Source organism: Eleginops maclovinus, chromosome 14 (assembly GCF_036324505.1).
Source record: "Eleginops maclovinus isolate JMC-PN-2008 ecotype Puerto Natales chromosome 14, JC_Emac_rtc_rv5, whole genome shotgun sequence".
NCBI lineage: Eukaryota > Metazoa > Chordata > Actinopteri > Perciformes > Eleginopidae > Eleginops > Eleginops maclovinus.
The window spans coordinates 8,724,271-8,751,073 of record NC_086362.1 but is presented as its reverse complement, the minus strand read 5'-3'; the positions used below and the strand labels follow the sequence as shown (position 1 = coordinate 8,751,073).

At 40.0% G+C, this 26,803-nt stretch overlaps 3 protein-coding genes and 2 non-coding genes across 5 annotated transcripts; 4 read left to right on the top strand and 1 right to left on the bottom strand.

Moving 5' to 3' along the window:
- Nucleotides 1-1,824: 1,824 nt before the first annotated feature.
- zdhhc21 (zinc finger DHHC-type palmitoyltransferase 21) lies at nt 1,825-8,290 on the bottom strand. The gene is made up of 8 exons (XM_063900933.1): nt 8,198-8,290; nt 7,247-7,414; nt 7,057-7,155; nt 6,518-6,629; nt 6,242-6,380; nt 5,554-5,670; nt 4,897-4,940; nt 1,825-4,303 (listed from the first exon to the last, which is right to left on the bottom strand). Exons 2-8 carry the CDS (start codon nt 7,398-7,400, stop codon nt 4,171-4,173), a joined length of 798 nt encoding a protein of 265 aa, XP_063757003.1. The 5' UTR covers nt 7,401-7,414; nt 8,198-8,290; the 3' UTR covers nt 1,825-4,170.
- Nucleotides 8,291-9,316: 1,026 nt separating this feature from the next.
- plaa (phospholipase A2-activating protein) lies at nt 9,317-17,188 on the top strand. The gene is made up of 14 exons (XM_063901297.1): nt 9,317-9,558; nt 10,303-10,496; nt 10,616-10,716; nt 10,914-11,034; nt 11,274-11,441; nt 11,800-11,935; nt 12,047-12,216; nt 12,347-12,498; nt 12,594-12,813; nt 14,516-14,581; nt 14,665-14,736; nt 15,155-15,262; nt 15,393-15,563; nt 15,880-17,188. Exons 1-14 carry the CDS (start codon nt 9,410-9,412, stop codon nt 16,446-16,448), a joined length of 2,397 nt encoding a protein of 798 aa, XP_063757367.1. The 5' UTR covers nt 9,317-9,409; the 3' UTR covers nt 16,449-17,188.
- A 451-nt stretch (nt 17,189-17,639) lies between these two features.
- haus6 (HAUS augmin-like complex, subunit 6) lies at nt 17,640-25,992 on the top strand. The gene is made up of 16 exons (XM_063901271.1): nt 17,640-18,033; nt 18,705-18,800; nt 18,889-18,967; nt 20,079-20,211; nt 20,304-20,448; nt 21,676-21,738; nt 21,817-21,874; nt 21,968-22,141; nt 22,321-22,517; nt 22,756-22,885; nt 23,061-23,163; nt 23,253-23,313; nt 23,752-23,896; nt 24,010-24,108; nt 24,233-24,368; nt 24,910-25,992. Exons 1-16 carry the CDS (start codon nt 17,915-17,917, stop codon nt 25,554-25,556), a joined length of 2,385 nt encoding a protein of 794 aa, XP_063757341.1. The 5' UTR covers nt 17,640-17,914; the 3' UTR covers nt 25,557-25,992.
- Nucleotides 23,354-23,484, top strand: LOC134876402 (small Cajal body-specific RNA 8). Its single transcript, XR_010167450.1, has one exon. It is a non-coding gene; the product is annotated as a small Cajal body-specific RNA 8 (non-coding RNA).
- Nucleotides 24,499-24,629, top strand: LOC134876400 (small Cajal body-specific RNA 8). The gene has a single exon (XR_010167449.1). It is a non-coding gene; the product is annotated as a small Cajal body-specific RNA 8 (non-coding RNA).
- Nucleotides 25,993-26,803: the final 811 nt, after the last annotated feature.

The window sequence follows — 26,803 nt, the reverse complement described above, 5'->3', positions numbered from 1 at the left end:
GAAAGCAGATTGGATTTTCTTTGCATCATTTTCTTTGCATCAAGAAAAAAAGAGCTTTTCCTTAATGATAAGAAACACCACTACTACAACACATTGATTATCAAACATTTTGGATCTTACCTGAAGCACTAAATAAATCAAAATCCTCTGAGTAAAGCATTACTGATCTTTGGGGATGACCCTATAATCACCAACTCGTATAAGCAAAATGGCCCATATGGATAGAAATCGAAAAATGATCATGCGAACCCATAATTTGTGATCCGATCATAAATCATATCGTCCATCTCAGAGACTTAATCCATGTCTAGGCTTGGCGAAATGGCACAGAACACGCCAAGCCACTAACTCCAAACCCAGACAGGTAAACAGCCTCGTATTGCAGAGATAACTGATGCAAGCATATAGTTTATGTTTATCAAGCATGTGGCTAATTATTTCTTTTGTTCAGCCAGATGTCATAGACTGTAAGAGTAGCAGGTGGTCACTTATTTAATTAGTCCAGTTGAACAACCATTACCAGAGATTAGAAGCACATTTAACCCAGGTCGCTGCAGACTGCTATTATCTGCATGGGGCTCTTTTTATTTTCATATGCCACAGCCCAAACACACTAATTAAATTCCAGCCAGCCTCATTAAAACACTCTGGTTTGTTTGTGTTAGCGATTAAATCATAAAAACGGGTTTGGATGTTAGTTCTGAAAACAATAAAAGAAGTTGAATTGGTTCCAGTACTATATTTATAGAGGGTTTCTATTTATCCCTTTAATTCTATCTATAAAAAAAGCACATCGCTTAAGATCAAGCAGTAGCCATTCAAATCTTAATCCCGGAACCACAATTTAGTACGTGATGACCTAATTGGAGCTGTGGAAAAATCAGCGGTTTTGGTTGGTTAAGACTATGTTATAGAACTTCATTGCAGAATATGTAAAGAAACACTCACAAAAAGTTATAATATACATCTGTGATTCAATAGAATAATTTGTTTCCTAACAGGATGTAAGGAAACCTGATTACAGGATGTTTTAGGATATTTGTGACATGACATTTCTATATTATCCATAGCCTATGAGACCCAGCCCTTTGGGGTTGCTGAGGGCAATAAAATGTGCGTGTGTGTATGGCCGTGTGTTCAGTGTATGTTTGAAAGATGTGACCATTTTAGACAAAGCACATAGATTATGTTCACGGATCATGCACACGTTACACACGCCTCACTGAGACATAAGATGGGGACAATGGCAAGAACTGAACTGCTGCTCTTATTGTGACTTGACACACACAATGCACGGGGGGAATCAGGCTGTCTGACTTTAATGACCCAGAATCAGGTATTTACTTCAACATTGGCTAGTCTTTTGAATAAAAAAGTGAATATCTTTTCCATGACTGATTATTATGAGATCATTTAAATGCTACTAGTCTAAGGTAAATAATTATCTCGCTAAGTACTGGACTTGTTGAACAGGATCAATCTTGTCATGTCTGACTGAGGGCCTCTATCCATTACATTACATATTTTACGGCTGATTACTTCACTTAGTAGACAAAGGGAAGTAATTTGTCTGCAGTCTTTGAAGACGCTCCATCTATTCCTTCTCTTTTGGCATTGCTCTCCAATATGGGAATCTCCAAAGATTCAAACTGCTGGAAAGAATTGTTTATCAGGGATACTTAAATATAAAACTCGGTATGCTTGTAATATATCCAGAGGACTTTATTTACCACAAACATTTTGAGCTAATAGAACATGAATAGAATGATTTATATAACCACAATTAAACTGTTACATGGGCAAAAATAAACAAAAAGAAATGTATGACATATTCATTGTGTATTTATTTAATTCACAAAACTTAAGGTATGGTTTGAGGTATGAATCAAACATAATGAAGCTTGAAAAGACATTCGGAGTACAGCAAATGGACAGTGTGAAGAAAAATGCACAGATACCAACTGAGAGCCCTGGGGGACGCCATATAACACACCTCTAGTCTGCAGCTCTGTATTCAAACCTAACAAACTCAAACCAGTGTTTTATGTAACTGTAAATGAAAAAACTGGAAAACTACACAAAGCAGCTACAGTAGTGTTAATCCTGGCTGAGGTTACTGAAGTATTGATGTTTTAAGTCAGGTAAACGCTGGTTAGTGTGTCATCTGTCCAGCTACATACTTCAAAATACATTTGAGATTTCCACTACTGTTGTAACAATGCAATGGCTTTTACTTTAACACAATGCTTATTGCTTTTAAAACATACTTCTTAAAGTAATCGGTACCCCTTATTTAATGACAATCATACATTTTTGCCCAGTCATTATCCTACCACAAAATAAAACAAATCACAAACAAGAACCTGAATCTGAGTTATAAAAACCAGTTATCAACACACTCGAGCAAAAGCAAACAATCTGATTCAAAATAAGAATAAAACACATAAATCGAATAACTTTAAATTGAGACTTCCTTTCAATAGATCCAGTGAAACTCACTGAGTACCAGTGTGAAAATCAGTGCATAATATTGAACCACAACCTTCATAAATTTGGTGAAACATGCATTTACTGAATGCTTGTTGACTATTGCAACGTTTCCCCATGTCTTTGGCTTTTATGGAGACCAACGTGATAATGATGATGTACCGTGAGAGTAAAAATAACACCTATAAAAGGCACTTAAAACTACTTGGATGTTGTTATATTTCCCACACTTGGCAAGCTTTGTTTACGTACAGGTCTATCTATAGAATTGCCCAGTTTTACACACTGTGACAACCACGCTTTATGATTATGCACTGAATCATCTTCTCCTTATATATCCTGTTAAATGATTCAATAAAATCTCGTAACAGTACCATAGCGTTACAGCAAAACCAGCCTAAATAAATCTGTGTTTTGTCACCACATGACGACTTATCTTCTAGTTTTTGTCCTATTATTAAATATATGCATTTACAAACATTCAGACACATTTAAAACTTAACTTCAAAAGCATATCAACCACAAATTCTAGTCAGGAGTAATACAATGAGAGATTTGTTCAAACTTCATTTGTGCTCATGCATTGTAAGTGCTATGGTTGACAGACTGAGTTAAAGAATAAGTTAGATATTCAAGTAGTTACTTATATTTTCTTTATAGAGACTGTTGAAGATGAGGAAATTGATATCATTGTATTTCCCAAAATGTCGAACTATTCTTCCAACATAAAAAGTGGTTTATCTTCGAGGATAACATTTGACACTTAAACCCTTTCAATAAGAGTTACACAACAGGATATGATAAGGTGATAATATTAATTGGCTGTGGAATGTCTATTATACTCAGAGAAACATCTTGGCTATACAGCGGGTTCGCCTACGACATTTACAGCCTTGTTCCAATAAACAATAAAGTTGTTTCTAAGTTTTTTTCCATGGCACGGTGAAGTGCTAACTGTCGGCTTGCTACTACACACCTTCATACCCGGCCTGTCATGTGTGTCATAAAAATGTCATGTATTCAAGTTATGGACTTTGCTCTGTGGTCAAGCGTCATAAAACCTCAAATGATAGATAAAGTGTTCAGAAAACAATCCAAGAAAACATTCATGAATCATCGTTTGATCTCAGATTAAAGGAATTCCAGATCCCTTCACTATTCACAATAAGACCACCAACCACAACACATTAAAAAACTGCTCATGCATGATAAATAAAAATGGCATAGTTAAAAGAAACAAGGCACAAACTTTATACAAAAACACGCCTTTCTTATAGTCACTCTGGTTCTGTCTGCAGCTGATTGAAGGTCAGTAGTGAAGGCTCTTTGTCAAAGTAACCTGAGAGGGGTCCCTTTCGCCAGCTTTTTCATTCCTTCGAATAGCCATTAAAAGTGTTTTCCAATTGCTGAAAGTAGCAGTCACAGTGAATACAAAAAGCAACATTTTCCCATCAGTCCCTTTAGGTGTTTCTTGACCCTGTGTACTGTCAGGCCTTGTGGAGAAAGGCAAAAAAAAAAAAGAGGAAAAAAAGCGGAGAATATCCACAAACCTGCTGCCCGGCTCCCACTGCACATAAGAGGACGGTGAAGGCGAGCAGATGGATTCAAAGTTTGTTTTTCAGTGTTTCATCATGGCAGCACCCACCATCTGTGCAGGCAGGAGGTACTGTGGAGCTACCGGCCCTAGACGTGGGTGCGGAAGTTGTGACTGGCTTGGATCGGCTGCCTGCTTCGGAGCGGGATGAGCCACAGGAGTTTCCAGCGCGTGCCACAAACTTCAGTGAGTGCCCACTGCCAGGATTTCTTTGAGCCATAACTGAAAAGAAAAAAAATCATGTTAAAAACTTGAAATTCCCCCTGAGAGAGAGACCAGCAGGAAGAAGAGTTGTTTAGCACTGTTTGGTCTTTCTCTTTTGGATTAAAAATCAAGACTATATTATGCATATATATTTGTGTAGCATTTATATTCAGTCTGTATGTGCAGCATGTTACTATTGTGTCATTTTTGTTTTTGAGCTTAATATGTGTTTTTTTTATTGTCATCGTTTCTAAATCTCCAGCATTCTCTCTTTTGGATCTGTTCTAGCCTGTTTGTGCTTGTTTGCCACCATAGAAGCTAAAGTTAGCAGCCAGTTAGCTTAGCATAAAGACTATATGCATGCAAGCCCGCTTTGTCCAGAGGTCATACAAGTCAATTAGATATCCCATTTTAAGTGAGCTTTATAAGTGTATTTTTTTACTTTTTACACAGAGCTAGAGGCTAACTAGCTTATTAGTTGTACTAAATGTTTCCTCTCTTTTCCTTTCCTTATGCTAAGCTAAGTTAAGTGGCTGCTTGCTAAAGCGTAGTATTGAGCTAACTCTCAAAAAGGAAGAGAATAGGTTAAGCATCAGGACCAACATACTCACATTTCATTTGAGAACTGAGCCATCTTCTCAATGGTAGTAGTATCCTGTAGGGGTTGGAGGAGGGGGGTGTGGGGGGCAAAATGAGAAGATCTTTTCATACATAGAAATCTTTCTCTAAACAGCTTGCCAACAGCCTTTCCATCATGAAGGCTAGACATTATAACATTATAACTATGACAAAGGTATTGATGAAAGCTTGAAAATGACTTTGGTTTGTACTGGAATTAGTCCATGGAAAATATCACCAACGCAATTCTTAATATCTTGCTGGTAAATGCTGTCATTGACAGGATGCACAAACACTTGCACATACCGCCTAGCCCCAGAAGTTATATCTTGCTTTTTCCCCATTGATCGCTCCACTACTGGCATTGATTTATTTATTTTTGTGTATAATGTCATTTGATTTAGTCTGCAGCTCTGTGTGCTGCTGTCTAATTTGCTCAATTGCTCTTCAAAAGGACAAACGAATGAAATTATAAAGCAAAAAAGTACAATTTTAAATATCCTACAAAGTTACTGTAAAGATTTACATTAGTTTGGGAATAATTGCTGCAGTCTGTTAACAGACGACATAATAACCCTTTTAACTTAATTACAGCAGAAGATGTCATTTGAAACATGATAATGAGGGTTTAGTCCTCACTGTGTACTCACAGAGAGGATGCCAGCCAGCTGAGTGTAAAACAAGCTGCTCATGCCACCAAACATCATCAGACCCATCAGCGTTGAGACTCGCAGCAGAGCCAGTTCATGGCGTGTTGTAAACTTCTCCTGGCAGAAGGAAAAGGAACACAAAAGCTCTTACATTTGTGTGATGAAATATTGCATCAAGCACTTTAACTTTCATGCCTCAAAAAGGACACTTTTGGTTAAGCCTTATGGTCTGATGGGTGTGTTTTTGTTTCAATAAAGTGTGCAACTAAAAAGCATATAGTCAGAATCTTGAGGAATCAATGTCTCCATTAAAACTAAAATGTATAGTTATTGCTGGTTTCCTGCACAAAAAATAAAGGTGCTTCAAAGTTGTTGTAAATAACCATTCCCATATCATAAAATAATAATTATATGTGTGATTTTCATAGAAACCAACCAAACTTGCATTTAAAAGGGTACAATTATAATAAAAAATGTGGAAATAATCAGGACTAAAGTTGGTTCAAATATGGTTTCTGTAACAGTGGAACCTAAAATTACTACATCATTTCATGGCAGTTTTTTGATGCATTTATGTGTATCCTGTTAGGATGTTTAAGGGGATGCACAAGGGTTTTGATGAAATAATACTGATACACATGCATGTCTAAAATACAGTTTGTAAATTTCAACATTTTTCCGAATGTACCTGGTCTAGTCCTGTGAGGGGCTGGAAGTAATAGTACTGGCAGAAGTCCAGCACCAGGGTGAACAGACTGAGGACCTGAGTGTAGAAACAGAGCTGCAGGAAGAGCCAGTGGTTGTCTTCTCCCACACAGTTATTGATCCTGGAAAGAAATAAACAGGATTCAAAACATTACCTCATATCATTTGTTTGTGTGTGTGTGTGTGTGTGTGTGTGTGTGTGTGTGTGTGTGTGTGTGTGTGTGTGTGTGTGTGTGTGTGTGTGTGTTTGTATCCTTACCAAGGACAGTGGTGGTCCATTCTGCGTACACAGTGGCCACAACGACTGCAGTGGTGGGACCTTTTGGGTCTCATTAAGTTGCATTTATTGCACAACTCCCAGTGCTCTCGCTCTGTGACACAAAAATATCACAGATAAAATGATCATTAGCAGACACAGTAATAACATATTTACAGACTAAATAAGAAGAATGACTCCAGATATATATAACTGTCCAGTCCATCTGAGTCCTGTGACCCACAGCTTATTAATTCCCATTATCGAACCTAGTATGTTTTTATATGATAAAAACATACTTATAAAAACTCTATTCAAATCTTACTTGGAACACATGCCTATATTTCTATATTTCTAGAACTCTGTATTTAATCAGTCAGGTATATATTGTTAAGTTATGTCCTTGTAACAAAAGGAGCATTTTAATGTATCTGAATGTCTTCATAGCAGGTAGTTGCAATGATATGCTATAATGTAATAAGACATCAATAAAATATTTAATTATATTCCCTGAATCTGAAACCCTGGATGTGGATCCATACCCGAGTGAGGTATTTTGGGGTCCACAGGAAGACGGCCAGGATCCGCTGTAGAAGCTCTGAATAGGGCTGCCAAGCAGAGTCCTGATGCAATGTAATAACCTAAGGGAGTACACAGTGTTCAATTTCCTCCCCAACAGTTAAGAAATGTACTTTTTAATCTCTTTATCTGTGTCTGACAAAGGATACGCACAAACTACGATGGCCCAGGGGATGTGTCCCTCGTTGTAATGTGGAAACAGAACCAGTTTAGGGATAAAGAAGGTGTTGTAGAGCCAGATCCCAAACACCATGCTGATACACAGCCAGCCCATAGGGTCCACCACAAAGTGCAGTCGTAGCTTCATGGCTGCTTGGAAACCTGCACCGACACATGCAGATCTGCTTTAGATAGAAGTGGCTGATATCACATCCCCCACCCTCAAACATCTTGAAAAACTTGACATACATGTTGTACTGGATTGTTATTATTCATAACAGTGAGAGGGAGTAACTATAAGTGGAAATTGATAACATGTTCTCTATTGCATTTTACAAGTAACCTTCCCAACACTGTGTAAAAGACTAGGATCACATTATCATCATCGTCATTATCATCATTCAGTGGTACCAATAATTGAATCAAAGCGGTGACATTTTACGTTAAATAATTGTACATAGCATTGAAAATGTTTCTGTATATGACTGACCAAAACCAAAATGAAATGATTTAGGTATCTGTCATGGCTTGAGGAGGGAATATTGGGTCATGTTTTTCAATTGGTCCACACAGGCCTACTACTATCTGCTACTACTGTGTCATCAAGCAGGTGTCTATTAACAAGCCCAACCCTAACCACCTAGCATCACCTTACACATACTTTACACATGATCAGGTTGTGCTAATCTAGCCCAGCCTGACACCAGTGATGATAAACCTGCTAGTCTGCACTGGTAACCCTGTTATTGCCAAGCTTCGCCTTCTCCATCCTTTATACTGCTGATAACACTGGAGCCGCGATGGGCTTGGCTCTATACTGTAGCTTCAGAGCTAACAGAAGCGGGCTAACGTGATTTAATTACCTCATGTTTATATAAAAATTACACAATTCAACGTTTTGAGCAAAAGTCATGATTTCCTACGATAAAATGAAAAGATACATACTTTTTTCGTGCTGTCCTATTCCTTATTCGGGGCACGTAACATCAGTGTAGCTACTTCCTCATCCGAGCCTCTGTGGGCTGGACAGGAGCAGCGGTGTAACACCTGCAATATAATAAAACACACTTCCGGTATTACTACAAAATAAAACGTTTATATAACGATATATTTATTGAAGTTTTTAATTTACCAGAAGAACAATTATTTTTAGTCACATAAATAACTAAACAAATGAATCCAAATAAATAACTAAACAACTGGTTCAATTTCGTCAAATGTGTTTTCCTATTATTTCATACCAATGTTGAGTAATCAACAGCATCACCTTTGGTAATTGGTTATATTTAGCAGTCCTCTGACAAGCATGTTCTTTAGAAGGTATTTTGATATCCTTTATGTAAAGAAACCATAACAAACCAACAAGATACTTTACGTTATAATAAATGAATGTTAAGTTTGAATCTTATTCGTTATTTCATTTGGTTCTTTCGATTACTACAAACATTTATATTCAAAAGCTTAATGAAGCCTGTGTTTGGTGGAAGCTTATGAATGCTAGACTCTGTTCCTGCTACTCAAATAAAATCTCTATGTTTATTGAATAAAAATGCACCTTTCCTTTCCTGTTAAATACTGGTGGTTTTCGGTAGCTTGACAAACAGGTGGGCGGTGGACTCTGTTGAGCGCAGTGCAGCAGCAACAGCAGCAGGGAAAACAGTTTGCTGCTATCTTGTGGTGAAAAAGGAGTATTACATCTGGAGGCAAACCACTTAAATCCTCTTGTAAAATTAAAAAGATACATTAAATGATAACATTAAATAATAACTCCTTAAAAACTCCGGTTGCACTATTATTATTCAAGCACATGTTTATTGTTTTTACTCGAAGCAGCCTACTACCTTAATTAAATCATGATATCTTTAAACGATGGCTGCTGACCCTCATGATTTAGATGTTTTGTTGTTTCTTCTTCACTTTGAAAACCATAATTTTCCAAATGAATATTATAAAAAATATTTGTGAAGTAATTTCTAAAATTGTGAATTTTATATTATTTAATTTTCCGTTTTCTACTTCCTGTGAGAGAAGTTAGCTCAATGACATGACAGTGACGTAATTCTACTTCCGCTAGCATTAGCGGCCGGTGTTTGTTGACAGCAACACCGCATATCACAACTTAACTGTGGTACTGTAACATCGTGTTGTTGGGACAAAATGGCATCATCTAACTCATACAAACTCCGGTGCTCCATCCCGGGCCATGAGATGGACGTAAGGGGACTCGCGAGTGCTGCTTTTCCAGAGGGAGCTTTTGTGTCTGTGTCCAGAGACCGAACCGGAAAAGTCTGGGTACCAAACTCAAGGTAGCTAGCATTAGCCTGCTACACACTAACTAATTGTGTTGTTCGGCGAGGTTTTATTTTAGGTTATAAGGACCTATCCTCTCTTAGCAGAAAAATAAGCAAGCTGATTCACAACCCCATTAAATTTGCAGCTGTTTATTCACACGTGTTACCTTAGTAACGGCAGTTAAGTTAGCTAGCTGAGCGGTTTGCTAACGTTACTCAAATTAGCTTTGTCATTCATTCAACTGCAACTCCCAATGTACACAGGGCGCATCTCCAGGAGCTCTTTAAGTCCACTAGATTTAGATAGGTAGACTGTTAATTTATTGACTTTTTACAAGCCACAACATTCGCAAAAATTCAATTTCCGACCACAAAAATTCACATTACCATGAAGTATTGTCAACAAAAAAGATAATGTATTGTTGATCATGTAAATAGGACTGTACTGCTACCTGGCAGATAACGTAAAATCTATCTACATATTAATCCAACAATACTTATTATTCTGAAGTTTAATATGCATAATTTTGAAATGGGCTACTTTGTTGTGTAATTTTACCTTTTGTACTATATTTTAAACAGGTAGTACTTTTAATTTAAGTTAAATTTAGATGCAGGACTGTGACTTGCTACAAAGTCGCCTGTTGACTACATTGTGGTTTTGTTATTGTTACTATAGTAATTGATCTGAGTACTTTTCCACTACTTCTTTTCACAAAAAATAACTCTATCTTTGTTTTTCTCACCCTCTCTTGACAGCCCAGATAACGGTTTCACAGAGATGCATAGTATATCTGGCCACACCAATTTTGTATCCTGTGTATGCGTCATCGCTCCCAGTGAAACATATCCTCGAGGACTCATTGCCTCAGGGGGAAATGATAATAACATATGTGTGTTCACACTGGACCAAGCACAGCCTCTATTCACTCTCACAGGTCACAAAAACACAGGTGAGTGGTGCCTTACTGTGCAGTCCTAGGATAGTTTCGTTCTAATAAGCATCTTATTTGTCATATTGCCAAAAATCTCAGTTTTTCTGGTTCAAACTATCTATGCTTAATCTCCACAGTTTGCACTCTGTCTTCCGGGAAGTTTGGGACACTTTTGAGTGGCTCCTGGGACACCACCGCCAAAGTGTGGCTCAATGAAAAGTGCATGATGACCTTGCAGGTACGCTGACGCTTTTGTGGTGTTACTCTGAATGTCTGTTTTTTGTTCAGGTGTTGTCTTCTTTGACAGACTGTGGTTGACATTATCATTTTACAACATATCTCAACATTGATTGGATCCATGCAACTATAACAAGCAATAATTATTATGTTGTGTTCTGACAGAGTCAAACCTTTGCTTGTTTATTTTCTCTACAGGGCCACACTGCAGCCGTGTGGGCAGTGGTCATCTTACCGGAACAAGGCCTTATGCTGTCTGGATCAGCAGACAAGACGATCAAGCTTTGGAAAGCTGGTCGCTGTGAGAAAACGTTTACAGGTGAGAGTTAAATTGACACACGTGAACCAATAACTTTTTTTTCTTTGGTTTTTGATCAGATGTGTGTGTGGCTGTGGCTGTTGATTAGTAGGAACAGTAAATTATTTTATAATAAATAAACATAATTGTGGCTATTTTTAATCTTTACATTAATTATGAATCAAAACACATTTCTGGGAGGCCAGGGATTTTAGGTTTAACTCTGTTTTAACAAGACACCCTGTTTTCTCTCTTTTCAGGACATGAGGACTGTGTCCGGGGGCTGGCAGTGATCAGCGACACTGAGTTCTTCTCTTGCAGCAACGACACAAGTATCAGAAGGTGGATGGTGACTGGGGAGTGTGTACAGGTCTACTACAGCCACACCAACTACATCTACAGCATATCTGTCTTCCCCAATAGCCAAGGTTTGTTCCAGTATATTGATGTTGAATGGCCTATGTTACAAACTGCAGTACCATGGTCATTTATTAAACCAGAATTTGTTCAACCTACAGATTTTATCCATTGATTTTTAGAAAGTGATGCATCTCATTTACAACATGGTCCCAAGATGAAACCAGATGAAGAAAAAAATAACTAACTTCCATAACTAGAAACAATAATAGCTAAATTAACTGTTTCCGTGTTCAAAAGAAAACCCATAACCTGACTTATATTAGCCTGTCAAATGTAAACACTTGAAATCACAGGCTGTTCCACAATACGGCACCAGTTTTCCTGCTGCTAGCTCAACTTGATTGCTGACTGATGCTTCTCCATTAGACTTCGTAACAACAGGAGAGGACAGGACTCTGAGGATATGGAGGCAGGGAGAGTGCTCTCAGACCATTCGTCTGCCCGCCCAGTCAGTCTGGTGCTGCTGTATTCTACCTAACGGGGATATAGCCATTGGAGCCAGGTAAGAAGATTTTTCTTCTACTTTTCCTCTAGTTTAATTTCTGACATGACATTTCATGCATTCATGCAACATGGTGGAGATTCTCAGGTTGGCTCTGCTCCTCTGCTACAGTGATGGCATTATCCGCGTGTTCACGGAAGTCGAAGACCGCATTGCGAGTGCACAGGACCTGCAGGCTTTTGAGGATGAACTCTCCAAAACTACCATTGACCCTAAGACAGGTGACCTTGGAGACATCAAAATGGAGGATCTTCCTGGAAGGGAACACCTTGAAGAGCCTGGTAAAGAAAGAGACATTCATTTTTTCATATTTGCAATCACTTGCACATCCAAGATTGCACAATTCTGTCTGAAAATGAGCAGGTGCCAATGCTATTTCTACATTGAGATCTTTTTGCTAATTTCCTAAAGGGAATCGTGACGGACAGACACGTCTGATTAAAGACGGAGATAAGGTGGAGGCATATCAGTGGAGTGTCAGTGATGCCCGCTGGATGAAAATCGGAGATGTGGTCGGGGGCTCCAACGAACAGACCTCCAAGAGTGTGATGTATGAAGGAAAGGTAATATCATGAAGTTATTGAAAGGGCGGCGATGTAATGTCAGAAAATGCACGCTTGAAAAGAGTCATAAACGTCTCCTGATCTCCCCCCCTTAGGAATATGACTACGTCTTCACCATTGACGTGAATGAGGGCGGGCCGTCTATGAAGCTTCCCTACAACGTGGCAGAGGACCCTTGGCTGACCGCGCACAACTTCCTGCAGAAGAACGACATCAGCCCCATGTTCCTCGACCAGGTCGCCAACTTTATAATAGAGAATACCAAAGGACACGTGGTGGGACCAAACCCGCCCGCCGGAGGAGACCCATTGACAGGTGAGATCTACAGAGTCAATGTCTTGTGCGTACAGTGGGGCAAAAAGTATTTAGTCAGCCACCCATTGTGCAAGTTCTCCCATTTAAAAAGATGAGAGAGGCCTGTAATTTTTATCATAGGTATACCTCAACTATGAGAGACAGAATGAGAAAAAAAATCCAGGAAATCACATTGTAGGATTTTTAATGAATTAATTGTAAATTCCTCGGTAAAATAAGTATCTGGTCACCTACAAACAAGCAAGATTTCTGGCTCTCACAGACCTGTAACTTCTTCTTTAAGAGGCTCCTCTGTCCTCCACTCGTTACCTGTATTAGTGGCACCTTTTTGAACTCGTTATCAGTATAAAAGACACCTGTCCACAACCTCAAACAGTCATACTCCAAACTCCACTATGGCCAAGACCAAAGAGCTGTCAAATGAGACCAGAGACAAAATTGTAGACCTGCACCAGGCTGGGAAAACTGAATCTGCAATAGGTAAGCAGCTTGGTGTGAAGAAATCAACTGTGGGAGCAATTATTAGAAACTGGAAGACATACAAGACCACTGCTAATCTCCCTCGATCTGGGGCTCCACGCAAGATCTCACCCCGTGGGGTCAAAATGATCACAAGAACGGTGAGCAAAAATCCCAGAACCACACGGGGGGACCTAGTGAATGACCTGCAGAGAGCTGGGACCAAAGTAACAGAGGCTACCATCAGTAACACTACGCCGCCAGGGACTTCAATCCTGCAGTTCCAGACGTGTCCCCCTGCTTAAGCCAGTACATGTCCAGGCCCGTCTGAAGTTTGCTAGGGGACATTTGGATGATCCAGAAGAGGATTGGGAGAATGTCATATGGTCAGATGAAACCAAAATACAACTTTTTGGTAAAAACTCAACTCGTCGTGTTTGGAGGAGAAAGAATGCAGAGTTGCATCCAAAGAACACCATACCTACTGTGAAGCATGGGGGTGGAAACATCATGCTTTGGGGCTGGTTTTCTGCAAAGGGACCAGGACGACTGATCTGTGTAAAGGAAAGAATGAATGGGGCCATGTATCGTGAGATTTTGAGTGAAAACCTCCTTCCATCAGCAAGGGCACTGAAGATGAAGTGTGGCTGGGTCTTTCAGCATGACAATGATCCCAAACACACCGCCAGGGCAACGAAGGAGTGGCTTCGTAAGAAGCATTTCAAGGTCCTGGAGTGGCCTAGCCAGTCTCCAGATCTCAACCCCATAGAAAATCTTTGGAGGGAGTTGAAAGTCTGTGTTGCCCAGCGACAGCCCCAAAACATCACTGCTTTAGAGGAGATCTGCATGGAGGAATGGGCCAAAATACCAGCAACAGTGTGTGAAAACCTTGTGAAGACTTACAGAAAACGGTTGACCTCTGTCATTGCCAACAAAGGGTATATAACAAAGTATTGAGATGAACTTTTGTTATTGACCAAATACTTATTTTCCACAATATTTTGAAAATAAATTCTTTAAAAATCCTACAATGTGATTTTATTTTCTCATTTTGTCTCTCATAGTTGAGGTATACCTATGATAAAAATGACAGGCCTCTCTCATCTTTTTAAATGGGAGAACTTGCACAATTGGTGGCTGACTAAATACTTTTTTGCCCCACTGTATATACTGTTTATACGTCACATAAAGTTGCTCAGACTTTATTTACACTTCCCTAAATGTGTTATTTTATCTCTAACAGGAGGAGCTCGGTACATCCCCGGAGCTTCTGATGAAAGGTCAGCTTTTGGAGCAGATCCCTTCACAGGTATTTACTTTATTTACCTTTTAACAATCTGACCATTACTAGAGATGTGGTTTTTAATGTTTTTGTTTTTTCCCACGCCACAGGCTCAGGTCGCTACATCCCAGGGTCGGGTCCAACCCCAAGTGCTCTTTCAGGTGGGACAGATCCCTTCACAGGTGAGTTATTACCTAATGAGTGTATGACCTAATCAGTCAACTCAGTGTGAACTATTGATAACATAATAAAATTCAGAGTCCAGGGATTCATTTGCAAGCTTACAAAAAGGTACAAAAAGATGACAAAATATAATTTCAAATAAAAAATGATGTCCTAACATGCAAATATGCACACATGGAAAAACAAGTCTCACACAACGGCCTTTAATGATAATATATTGTTCTACTGGTTGGACATTGTAAAGGATAGCTATACAATCAGATTTTCTGCAAACATTTGAGACACCATATTTGTGTCACTGTATCCTGGTACATGATTTAAGCACAATACATTTCTGTTAAGAGAGTATAAATCGTCATATTGCCCTTTTCATTGTGAGTTTTCCACTCATTGATCGTGCTCTTCTCTGCTCTGCAGGCGGAGGTGCATACTCCTCAGCAGCTCACAGACAGACGGCAACTAACATTTACTTCCCCAAAACTGATGGAGTGACTTTCGAACAAGCCAACTCAGCGCAGATCATCGGTGAGCATTTCAAGTTTGGGCTGACGTCTCTAAAAATCAACCAATTTTTAAGTGGTTTAATAATCAATATTTCCAATTAATTTATCCTCCTTACTGTGATGAGGTAAATGATTTGTTCTTTCCTCTCCAGCCAAGATAAAGGAGCTGAATGAAAGTGCCCCTCAGGAGCACAAGCTTTCCCAGGAGGCCCTGGAGACTCTGATGAGGCTGCTGGGGTCCATCTCTCAGCCCAACTCCTCCGAATCCCCCCCAACAATCCAGGAGATCAACCTGCTGTGGAAGGCCTCTCACTGGCCTGAAGGTATAACTACAGCAGTCCAACACTATTTATGATAAACATATGATTTAGGTTTTTTTTTTTATTGATGTAGTGGTCAAAAAGATGTAGTGGTCAAAATCAGGAAAGATGAAGCTGAAAAACTTTTCCAATTTCTCCCAGTGTTTGATGTCAACTGGGTTCTTTTCAAGCTAGTGGTAGTTACCTTTACTAGTAAATACTTAACAGCATAGGACATTTACTTAATAATAAGTTAAGGCAAAAAAACATGTATATTGCCACTTTAAGGATCAATATTTTTCACAAACTAAACTCTGCTTTCTTTCCCCCTGGGCCTTAGACATCGTGTTTCCTGTGCTGGACATTATGAGGCTGGCGGTGCGCCACCCGACTGTTAACGAGACCCTCTGCGGAGAGGCAGAGGGGGTCCAGCTGTGCAACCACCTGCTGAGCCTGATGAGCCCCGAGGGCCGCTCTGCCAACCAGATGCTGGCCCTGCGGACTCTGTGTAACTGCTTTATGGGCAGACACGGGCGGGCCCTCCTCCTGGCCCAGCGTGAAGCGGTCCTATCACGAGCTGCCGACCTGGCCGGCATCTGCAATAAGAACATCCACATTGCCCTGGCCACTCTGGTGCTCAACTACGCTGGCTGCCTGCACAGCCAACCAGATCTCGAGGCCAAGGCCCAGTGCCTGTCTGTGGCCAGTCGAGCTCTGGAGACGGTTCAAGACAAGGAGGCGGTTTTCCGGCTGCTGGTGGCCTTGGGAACCATCGTGGCCTCGGACCAGACAGCCAGAGAGCTGGCTCGCTCCCTGGGGGTCAACGCTCAGATTTCCAAATACTCATCAGTGTCTGATCCATCAAAGGTGGCCGAGTGTTGCCAGCTGGTTTTAAAAGAAATTCAATGATGTGAATGATTAGGAAAAAAAGCACCTTTTTCTTACTATCACTCTGTTCTGCTTAATCAGTTGTGGTGGAGACTTCAATACTTGTAAGTTCTGCAATAAAAAAGGACACATTAATGCTTAGCCTGTGTTTTTCTATTACTGTACCACGTTTTTAAAGCCCCTTGATTAATTTGTTTGGAAATGTTGGGCAACTGCATGTAATAATTGATTATAAATGTGTGTGAAATATTATTAAAACACTGTAAAGTTAAATCGATATGCAAATTGAACCTGGGAAGAAACCGGTGAAGGATATTTTGATTCATGAATTTTCTAACTGTTCAGGTGGCTATTAAAAATTGACTGCTACTTTGTAGACATTAGACTACTTATTTGGTTAAAACATTTATTTGCCAATAATACATTTTAAAAAAGGAGTAGGCCACACAATCAATTGTCATCCCTGATTGATTTTTCTGCAGTAATTAATGCCTTTTGGCATTGGTTGCATTTTTATCCATGTAAAGGAAAACAAAATGAAGGTGACATACATCATTTAACATTGAATAGACCCTAATAGGCTCTCAGGATTTATTTATTGCTTTCAAACATTAATTCTGTAAATCATGTCTAATGAGTCACTATTCATGTAGACATGGTTTCTGTATTTAGTTTCTTGGAGTGAGCTCTTTAATGCATGAGGTATTTATTCACGTCAATGACAATTTTATTTTTAATAAATTACGCCTGGATTTCAATAACTCGCGTTTCATGAAGATTTCTGCTCATACTCAAAACGTGCTTTTGAGTTTGCGTACTGCCACCTCCTGTACCGGAGGTGTTACTGTTGCAGCGGCCCTTCAAAATAAAACTCCTCCGCTCCTTTTATCTCAGTCACTTTTATTGTTGAGTGGGACCCACTGCATGTAAAACACCGGGGGAAAAGCATTTAAATTTAGTCCAATTAGTTATTGAGAAACAGCTAAGAAGCATTTATTTGTTCCTGAAGCAGAACCATACTTTTCCCCCTTGTGTTATTTTATTTGATATTTTTTGTGACGGTTGCACTTGGAGCGATTAGAATGTGTTGTGGATGAATGTGTGTATGTTGTTCCAATTACAATAACGTTTCAAAAATAAAATGATATATTCGTTCGATCACCGGAAGTATATCTTTACAGCATCCGGGTGTTTTTTGGAAATAATTGGCGGTTGTGTGGGCTTGTGTTGCTGTTGCCTTTTCGTTTTCCTGAACTTTTGCCTAACAATTGTTAACTCAAATTTAACTTAACTGTTCTTGCTTTTACATATACAGATATAGATGTGTTTATCTGCAGCGTTTGTTGATGTATACATGTTTATGTGTGAAAACTCTAAACAAGTAAACAAATTAGCCGACTGTAAACGTTGCAGCTAGCAGCTAAAGCTAGCTGACTAGCTTTCAATAACAACGTAAGCTGGTCACCCGTTCCTCCCATCTCGGGATAATGGCGAACCCGGCATTGTTGCAGAAAAAGAACGGAAAATACTTGTGGTTTGCTCTTCTCGGGTTAGGACTTCGACCAGACAAACTCAACCTCACCGCTAGACGCATCAACCTGGGACCGTGAGTCTGCGTTTATTGTGAATAGCATGTAAATACTGTGTAATGATAGCTTACTTGTAACACGTTTTGTCCTGTGAAGCGGTGATAAGGACATCTCAACGTTGGTTACATTCACTTTAAGTTACATTTAAATTGTCAATCTCAGTGCGTCAGTATATCATAACTGGGTTAAATGCAGTGGTCTAAAGTAGTTAAGTAGAAGACCTCAAGTACTGTGCTTAAGTACAATTCTGAGGTACTTGTACTCTACTGCAAATCAAAGGTAAATCGTTAACTCTTTTAACTAATTAATGATTTGAAATATAAACACTTCAATAAGACCTAGTAACAGCTGAGGTAAAATCCACAAGCTACCCTGCAGTATGCAAAGATATTAATGTTAGCAGCACCTTTACCAGGTTTGATAACACACTAATGCATCAATAATTATAATCGAAACATGATATACATTCTTTTGAAATGGGCCATTCTGCATAGTGAGTACTTTTACTTTTGGTACTTTAAGTTTATTTTGTTGCCAAAACGTTTCTACTTTTTTTTTTAGTAACATTTTGATTGCAGGACTTTTACTTTTACAGAGTATTCCTACACTCTGGTACTTCTGCATTTACTTGAGTGCAAGATCTGAGTAATTCTCCCTACTCTGGTTATTTTATTTTTATGGTCAACAGGAATATGTTCGACAAACCAAACAAGGATGCCTTCTACATAGTAATCCATTTCCTGTTGGAGAAACTCAGCCCGACACGATTTAATGAAGCATACAGGTAAAGTTAGTCATGATTGATCATTTGAATTCATATATATATTTATTGGAATTACTGTTCTAACATTTTATATCTGTTTTTGGTTTAGGTACTGCTGGCCTGTGTTGAGCCACAAAGCAGATGCAGAGTTCCGCAAAGTGACCTGCGCTTGGCTGCGAGAAATAATGGTGAGAAATTGTGGTTTTTTTATGTTCATATTCTTCATCTGTCCAGTGTTGACAGATAACGTTACCCTAGTTATGTCATCACAAAAGGGACATTGATTTCACGTTTTCTGACTTCTTCCTTCCCCGCTTTCCTTTCATAGTTTCTGTTCTTCACTCTGATCCTCTCCTTGCACACTACATTAAAATGTTTGTTAACAACATTAAAAAATCCACATAAAGACGTCTACTGTATCTCATGCAGATGAATTAAACGTCATGTCTCACCACTGCCTCACCTTTTCTGTTTTTATGCAAATCCCTTTTGGGCAAATTTAACTTAAAGTTTCAAATGTTTATCATTACGCAAATTATAAACCTCTGGGAAATACATTTAAGGAAACCACATTAGGGATGCACCGATACATTGGTGAGACATCGGCAGATGTTAGCCTTATTTACCACCATCGGCACATTGGTAAAATAAGGTGACCTCACCGATGGCAGTCGCCGATTTGTTTATGTTTTGCTACGTGAACGGGAGAAGTCGCATTAGCGTCGTTGTTTTTAAATCTGACGGACCAAATCTGAAGTCAGGGCATCGTTTTAAAGGATTAGAACAGTGACTGTAGGTCTCCCGTAACTTTAAAGTCATTCGGGGGGGGGGGGGGGGCGCGTCTCCTCTCCTCTCCTCTGTGAGGAGCTGCTGCTGCACGCTGCACATGCTGCAGGACTTCTGCCCCGTGTACCAGGTGTCTGGAGGATCGGTAAATTAAATCCATTCTTCAGTGTTCTTGGGAGGCCGTCGTATATATTTGTGACTTTGTTATACTTGCTGCTACTCCTGTTAACTTCCAGAAACTTACTATGGCTCGCTCAACCTCTCTCGCGCTTACACATGCGTATCCTCCACTCTCTTTCTTAAAGGGATACACTGCCTTAGTCTGCATTGTGCTACCATTACAGTTTACATAGTAAAACATCGGCCATCGGTATCGGCAAAAATGTTATTCTTAACATCGGTATCGGCCGACATTTTTGCAATCGGTGCATCCCTAAACCACATACAAACCACAAGTTCTTCTGTCGTATTATAAATGTAACAACAATCAAATGTTTTTCTAACCTCATGTAGGAGGAATCTGCAAATGGAGGACCCAAAGTGGTAGCATCCTTGTTCCTCTCACCCGGAGGCTCCAAGTTTGTCAGCTTGATGCTTCATTTGGCCAGGCACGTCATGCTGCAGAAAATGAAGACATTCACCACAGGTAACTCGAGTTAGAAAATCCTATTATTTTCTTTCAATACCAGTGCCTGTTTCAATTGTAGTTTTATATCCTGGGATCTTTGTCATTGTCAGATGATAGCTGGGTCCCTGAGTTCGTAGCGCTGCCGGCTTCTTCCCTGGACTTGGCAGCGAAGAGGCTCAACCTGACGCATGCCAGGTTTTTGAAAGCTGCAGTAGATCAGGATCGTTTCCTTCACGAGTACCAGACACGAGCACAGTAAGTCCATGGCAGCTGGAGACAACCACATGTTGCTCCATATTTACACCAGCAGCTTTCTATTTCACTCCTCCGGTAAACCTAATTAACATTCAACTTTTCTAGCTCATGTTGTTGCAACGAAAATCCAATGAATCTGATTTACTTTAGTCTGGGATGACCAAAAAGTATAAAGCAGTCGTCAATTAAAGATGACACTCAATTGATCCAAGAGGGGAGTTATTTTCCCTTTCAAAGTAATGTGATAATACTTACCATGTTCACCTTTTTTCAATAGTGCTATTATCTGTGTGGGCTGTTGCTAACAATTTGTTTGAGCTATACACTGCTTTATATAATTTAATAGTTAAACATTTAGTTTCTTTGTGTTTTTGTGTATAGCGAATGCATTCTTATTGAGTGTCGTTATGGAAGTGAACTTAAGTGGTTCTTATGCTTTTATTTTGAAGGTATGTTTGGGCCCTGGGTGATTAGGGCACCTGGTGTCATTGTATATATTGGAGACAGGTGGTGCTGTGAGTAGAGCACTAGTAGGCACATTGTGTTTTACCAGGTTGATTCAGGCCACAAGGAAAGGAAAGTGTGTTCATTGTTATTTTGGTTATGGAAATGAATGCACAAACGGAGATTCTTGTCTGGACTTGGATCATTGGCCTGGGTAAGATTTGCTAACTGGTGCCTCGGCGGCAGTGCTATTTTAAGTTAAATGATCTGTTTTATTTCTAGTTTGTATCTTGTATCTACTTTTTTAAATTCTTGTTGTGTGGTGTGCCTTTTTGCCATGGCGAAACCTATCTGTAACCTGTCAATGCGATGAGATCTTTCTTTTTGAATCTTTTGTCCCTGCCTATTAATTGTGACCTCATTTGTAAGCCAAGGGATAACGAGACCAGTTGGCTACAGCTGGAGGTGTTCGTATTCAGACGTTTTAATTAGTCAAAGCAGGGAAACCCAGGGGAAACACGTTTTGTTAACGAAAGCTCTTTCCTAAAATGCCCCAGTACTGCAGTTCATCTATATTATGGAAAACTACTGTGTGTTGCCTCATTACATAACAAATGTCTGCTTTGAAAAAGTCCCTTTTTAAACTTTGTTGTTTCAAAATGTTGACGCTTTCAGAGGTTTGTGTTTAAGCCTAGCAGTTGCTGTGGAAGAATACGTTTTATAGCAATTTCTTTTGTGTCTTCTATTGGTATTTATCTTATTCCTGTTTTCCCTGCTTTAAAGGCTCCTGGTGAAGTCTATGAAGGACATCAGAGCAGAGGGTGCCAAGTATGATGAGCTACTCAAGTATGTATGAGTTTTTCCAATCAGTACTTCAGAATTCATTGTCTTTACTTCAGTTTTAATCCGTCTGTCTCCTTTCAGACGTCACAGCAGTGATTCTACACAGGCGGGTGTTTCTATTGCTGAAAAGACCAGAAAGGTATGTAAAGTCATGTTTGTAGGACTTCCTACAAAACAAAGCTTAGGAAAAAAAAAAGCTGACATGAGCACTGTATTACCTTTTTTTTTTAAGGTGCGCTCCCTGTGGTCGGACATTGATGGAATGCTGTCGACTACCAAAGAGGAGCAGAATGCGGTGGCAAGTGTTTTGAAGGGGGATGTAGATCAATACATCCTGGACGGGACCGATCAGGTCCTCAAGATTCCTCGCAGTCTGCTGGAGAGAATCGAACAGCTCCCTCATCAGGTGAGTGAAGATCTGTTACTGAATGAAGGCCTGTTCACTGCTTTAAACAGGCTTTGAATCACTAGTTTGAATGCACTCTATATTCCAGAATCTTGGAATTCCCATAAGAACGTCACATTTAAGCCTACATTTAGATGACAGTTGCTCTCTGAATCTCATACCTGGCTTGTGTTTTACAGTTGAGTTCAGGGAATGTGTACGAGGAGGGTCAGCTGAACCTGCTGTGTGTGTTGGAGCTGACCAACCACTCGCTGCAGCTCCTTAGAGAAGAGCGCTGTCGGGTCTCTGAGGCCCCCAAACCTCAGCTCAGTCCTGAGCAGCTGCAGGAGAAATGTAAGCAGATGGCCCGTGCATTGCAGAACCTCCACCTCATCAGGTATACTTTGACCCGAAATGCACCACAAGTGAGCTGCAGCAATATGACTCTTTATTCTTGGATTAGGCGCAGCGTTCATTTAAGGTTGCTCAAATGGATGTCTGCATCTTTAAGCCCTGTACTATTAGTGGTTTGGAAACTGATATGGTTATTTGAACATCTGTAATCATGGGGGGGGAAAACATTCTGTAAAGTTTTGGTTGACTTACTGAAAGTTGAGTAACCGTTTTATTTTCAGACAGAGGATATCCAAGGAGGAAATTCCTGAGGTCAGGAGCAGCGTCCGAGAGTTGGAGGCTGTATGGGACAGGAAGTGGATGGATACTCTCAAAGACACACCCCTTGTCTCTTTTCTGAATGAAGATCCTGTAAGTGGTCCTATGGCATTCTGAGCTTTTATTGCGATTCAATCAGTGTATTTTATTTAGAGGAACCAAAAAAGAATGGGTTTGTCAATATTAGAAACCTTATCGCAGTACTGTTGCGTAACTCTAAATGCGGTTCACCCTAGTTGCATATTGTAATTGAATATTTGTCCCTTAGGCCCTCGGCTTCCTCTCCCCAATGGCTCCACTGTCTTTTGAACCCGCTGCTGATGCTAGCTACAGAAGAAGTGTGTTCTCGCAGTACCCAGCATCGCTTCCTGGTGAGAAAAATCAAAAATGTTTTAAGCCATGTCTTAATTTTCGGTCTGTCATTATGTCATGTTTCTAATCAACCTTCTTATAATTCCAGACAAGCCTGCAGAGAGTAAACCACAGGAAGTCCTCCTTCCAAGTGATTGTAACCCAAAGAGGTAATGTGGACACTTCTCATTTTCTTAATGGTGTGTGTGATGGGAGGCAGATACCTGGGCAGTCCTGAGCCGTGCTCTGTCCGACACTAGTCCTCCCGACAGCATCCCTGCTCTCTGATGACCGAGGCGAACTGAGAGAAATCGCCACGGACAGATACGGAGCAGACACTCTTTACCTGTCCATGATTATAAATGAATGTTGCTTATATTTTATGAATGATGGTTAAACTATTTGAACAGCCCTGATATGCTACTAATATAAGAACCAAACCTCATCAGACAAATTGAAGAGGGTTGCTTATAGATTAGCACCCTGCCAAGGCCTCACATTGAGCTGGCTTAATGAAAATGCTCGTTGCCGTTACTGTACCTGAGCTTTAAAGCATTTAACTGAACTCTGTTGGAGGATAACAAATCAATCTTCTTTTTTTGAAACAGCCCTCCCCCTGTACCAGCTGAGAGGCCTGACAGTCCTGTCAGCATCCCCCCTGCAGCCCCGTCAAAAGCAAATACCTCCCTGGACTGGCTCTTCGACACCCCCCCATTCCCCCTCGGCGGGGTTCCAACCGTACCACCGCCTCAGGCTAGTATTGTTTTTTTTAGGAATCGTGTTTAAGGTCGCTCCACCTTTTTTTTTAAAATTGTTATTCCCTTCTGATAAATTATATTTAACAAAGCTGTGCATGGTTTTTTCAGGCCAGTGTAAGGAAGACTGCTCGTGTTCCTCAGAATGTGGCTCCCATCAGGACCAAGTCTCAGATTTTAGACACGGAGTGTGATAACCTCGCTGATCAGGTACATTTATGAATTTCAAAAAAAATGTGTAAGTCTGCCATGAGGAGGGGTGGGGATACCCAGATTAGAAACATAAATAACGATGGGAGTTTAAATCAACACTTTTGATGTGTCATTGTTTTAGTTTGCAGATGCTGTAACTACAACCAGTCCTGCAGACGGCAGGGTCAAAGGTCTGGACTTAGATGGCCTTCTCGGCACCCTTCATGGAGATCCTTTCTCCACCAGGAAGCAGCTGACTCGCACACCTGAGAGCCTGAGTAAGTCCTGAGCTGCTGCATTTCACCTCAGCCTTACAGTTTGAGTTCAGTGTGAACCAGAAGCCGCTTTTAAAGACAATGTTGGCTTTATCCGGACATTTCTATTTTTGATTATGAAGCATGTGTGTGATGGGAGGCAGATACCCGGGCAGTCCTGAGCCATGCTCTGTCCGACACTAGTCCTCCCGATAGCATCCCTGCTCTCTGATGACCGAGGCGAACTGAGAGAAATCGCCACGGACAGATACGGAGCAGACACTCTTTCTTTCCGCACTACTTTTAATATGGAAATATTGATTCAACATCATTAAATGACCTGTGTCCATTTAAGCCTTAGTTATAAATCAAGTTTCCGGTAACATTGAGAGGTTTATTACAATGACTTGCAAAGATCTTTTTAGTTTTGTTAACTGGTGTAACAGGGGCTTCCATATAAAGGTAATTAGTTTTATTTAGAATGGCATGAGGTTTATAGTTGGCTGACTTCCTCGTTTTCTTTACCTCGATAAATCTTTCTAATTGTATTAATTTGTTTTTTAAGTTCTGGATGTGAAAAGCTCCTGGCGAAAGGCAATTGAGGAGGACAAAGCGGAGAAGATGGGGCGGATAACAACGTTTAACGACAGCATGAAAGGGCTGCCAACGCCCCTCCACGAGAACAGTGAAATGCAGAGCCAGCAGGGGGTCACGCTCAAATATTCGCTGCTGTGGGACACCTTCGACAACGAGGCCCTGGACAGCCCGAGCGGCACGGGCAGCAGCGCGGCCCGGTTCAGCCTGTATCAGGAAACGCTCCCAGAAATGTCAAGCTGCGATAGCATGCTGAGCCTCGACGATGAAGCGGTGGATATGACGAGTGAGGGCAATGAGGAGTGGCTGATCCCCTCCCTGAAGACTGAAGAGAAGCGAACTCCGCTCATCACGCATCCTCAGATCCAGCAGGCGTATAACGATGACTCCTTTATGGAACGCATGAAGAGGACACCCGAGTGTCTTCTGACAGATCACACAGCTTCCGGTCTGAACAGGGACTGGCTGAGGGAGCCTGTGAGTGCAGTGGAGGCCACAGGAAAGGTGTTCTCACTGGATTTAGACACTCTGAAGACTCCTTCCCCTAAAAAAAGGAAAGAGTACAACCTCCCAAAACTGATCACTTTCTCCCCGATAGATGACACCAACCACTATTAAAAGATTTGTATTAACAAAATTGTATGTAGCTGTAAAATAACTTTCCTCTTTTAAAAACAATGTATTTATGGTAAGTATGAGATCTTTTAATAAAAATCTTTTAATAAAAGTTATATAGCTCATTTCCTCTTGTGTGTACATATCCAGTGTTGTTTTTAGTTTTGTTTGTGGGGGAAAATTCACATCTGATTTCCAAAATGTTTTTCCATTAAACTGCATGGTAACAATGGTTTCTAACACAATGTATGCACACATATTGAAGGTAAAATGTCAGTCAGCTTGCTCAAAGGTGTAGTGTTCTTATTTTTATGTTGTCTTAAGCACTTTGGGAATGAAATATTTAACTGAATATACATTTTAATTTTGTTAGGTGGAATGTCTGAACATGAAGGTTTGATCATTTTAACATGTTTCATTAAATAGAATATGGCAGCCACTGTTTTCATCAGAACATCCATTAGACTTTTATGTATTGATCATTAGTGATGTTTAACTCATATCCAACCTAAAATAACAGTCAGACTGGGGCAACACAAATATTAAAGTTTTCTAACGCACGTGTTGGGTTTTTTGTTTTTTTTATGTTTATGTTGGTGTAACTTCCCTTAGTTTAGGATAGGGGGTGTCAAAAGCTGAGAAACCAGTGCAAAAGCAATAACTGATCAAGGCAGCAATGAAAGCTCAAACTACCGGATGTAAAACAGTTTCACCATCACAATAAAACTCAAAACATCGCTGGTAAAAAAACAAATACTTGCGTCTGTAAAATTAGATATGTTGAACCATTCAAAAGACATTCATGCAAAATGCTCAAACTTTCAAGTGGCTCTTTGCTTAAATTAGTTCTAAGAATGTATAAACAGCCATGCCATTGCAATTAATAACAAAGAAAACATGCCGAATAAATACATTCACTGCTGAAAAAAATGTAATACAATAATTTGAAGATCTTCAGGAACACGTCACGTCAAGTAAATTGAAGCGACTGACTGGTATTTTATATTTGTGACGAATGTGAAACTCAATCGCACTTCAATAAAAAACTATTCAAAGATCAATGTTTGCAATGTAATTACAATACTTTAAACCCCTTTTGGTTGAGTCATGCAGAAAGCACATTTACTTTCAGTCTGAATACATTTAAGCATAGGGGATACGTGAAATAGTTTGCATCGTGGTAGGTGACATAGAGGCATTTTACTTTGAAAGGCACACCGGAAGCTGCGTGTTTAATCCGTTCGGGTTGC

Bases quoted from the DNA above. Each gene is read 5' to 3' on its own strand.
- haus6 (XM_063901271.1), top strand. From the start codon at position 17,915: ATGGCGAACCCGGCATTGTTGCAGAAAAAGAACGGAAAATACTTGTGG. The intron at 20,449-21,675 runs GTAAGTCCATGG...CCTGCTTTAAAG, and splicing joins GAGTACCAGACACGAGCACA to GCTCCTGGTGAAGTCTATGA. The intron at 23,897-24,009 runs GCTAGTATTGTT...TGGTTTTTTCAG, and splicing joins CAACCGTACCACCGCCTCAG to GCCAGTGTAAGGAAGACTGC.
- plaa (XM_063901297.1), top strand. From the start codon at position 9,410: ATGGCATCATCTAACTCATACAAACTCCGGTGCTCCATCCCGGGCCAT. The intron at 10,717-10,913 runs GTACGCTGACGC...TTTTCTCTACAG, and splicing joins AGTGCATGATGACCTTGCAG to GGCCACACTGCAGCCGTGTG. The intron at 12,217-12,346 runs GTAAAGAAAGAG...AATTTCCTAAAG, and splicing joins GGAACACCTTGAAGAGCCTG to GGAATCGTGACGGACAGACA.
- zdhhc21 (XM_063900933.1), bottom strand. From the start codon at position 7,400: ATGAAGCTACGACTGCACTTTGTGGTGGACCCTATGGGCTGGCTGTGT. The intron at 4,941-5,553 runs GTGAGTACACAG...CAACCCCTACAG, and splicing joins AGCTGGCTGGCATCCTCTCT to GATACTACTACCATTGAGAA. The intron at 4,304-4,896 runs GTGAGTATGTTG...TTTTCTTTTCAG, and splicing joins GCTCAGTTCTCAAATGAAAT to TTATGGCTCAAAGAAATCCT.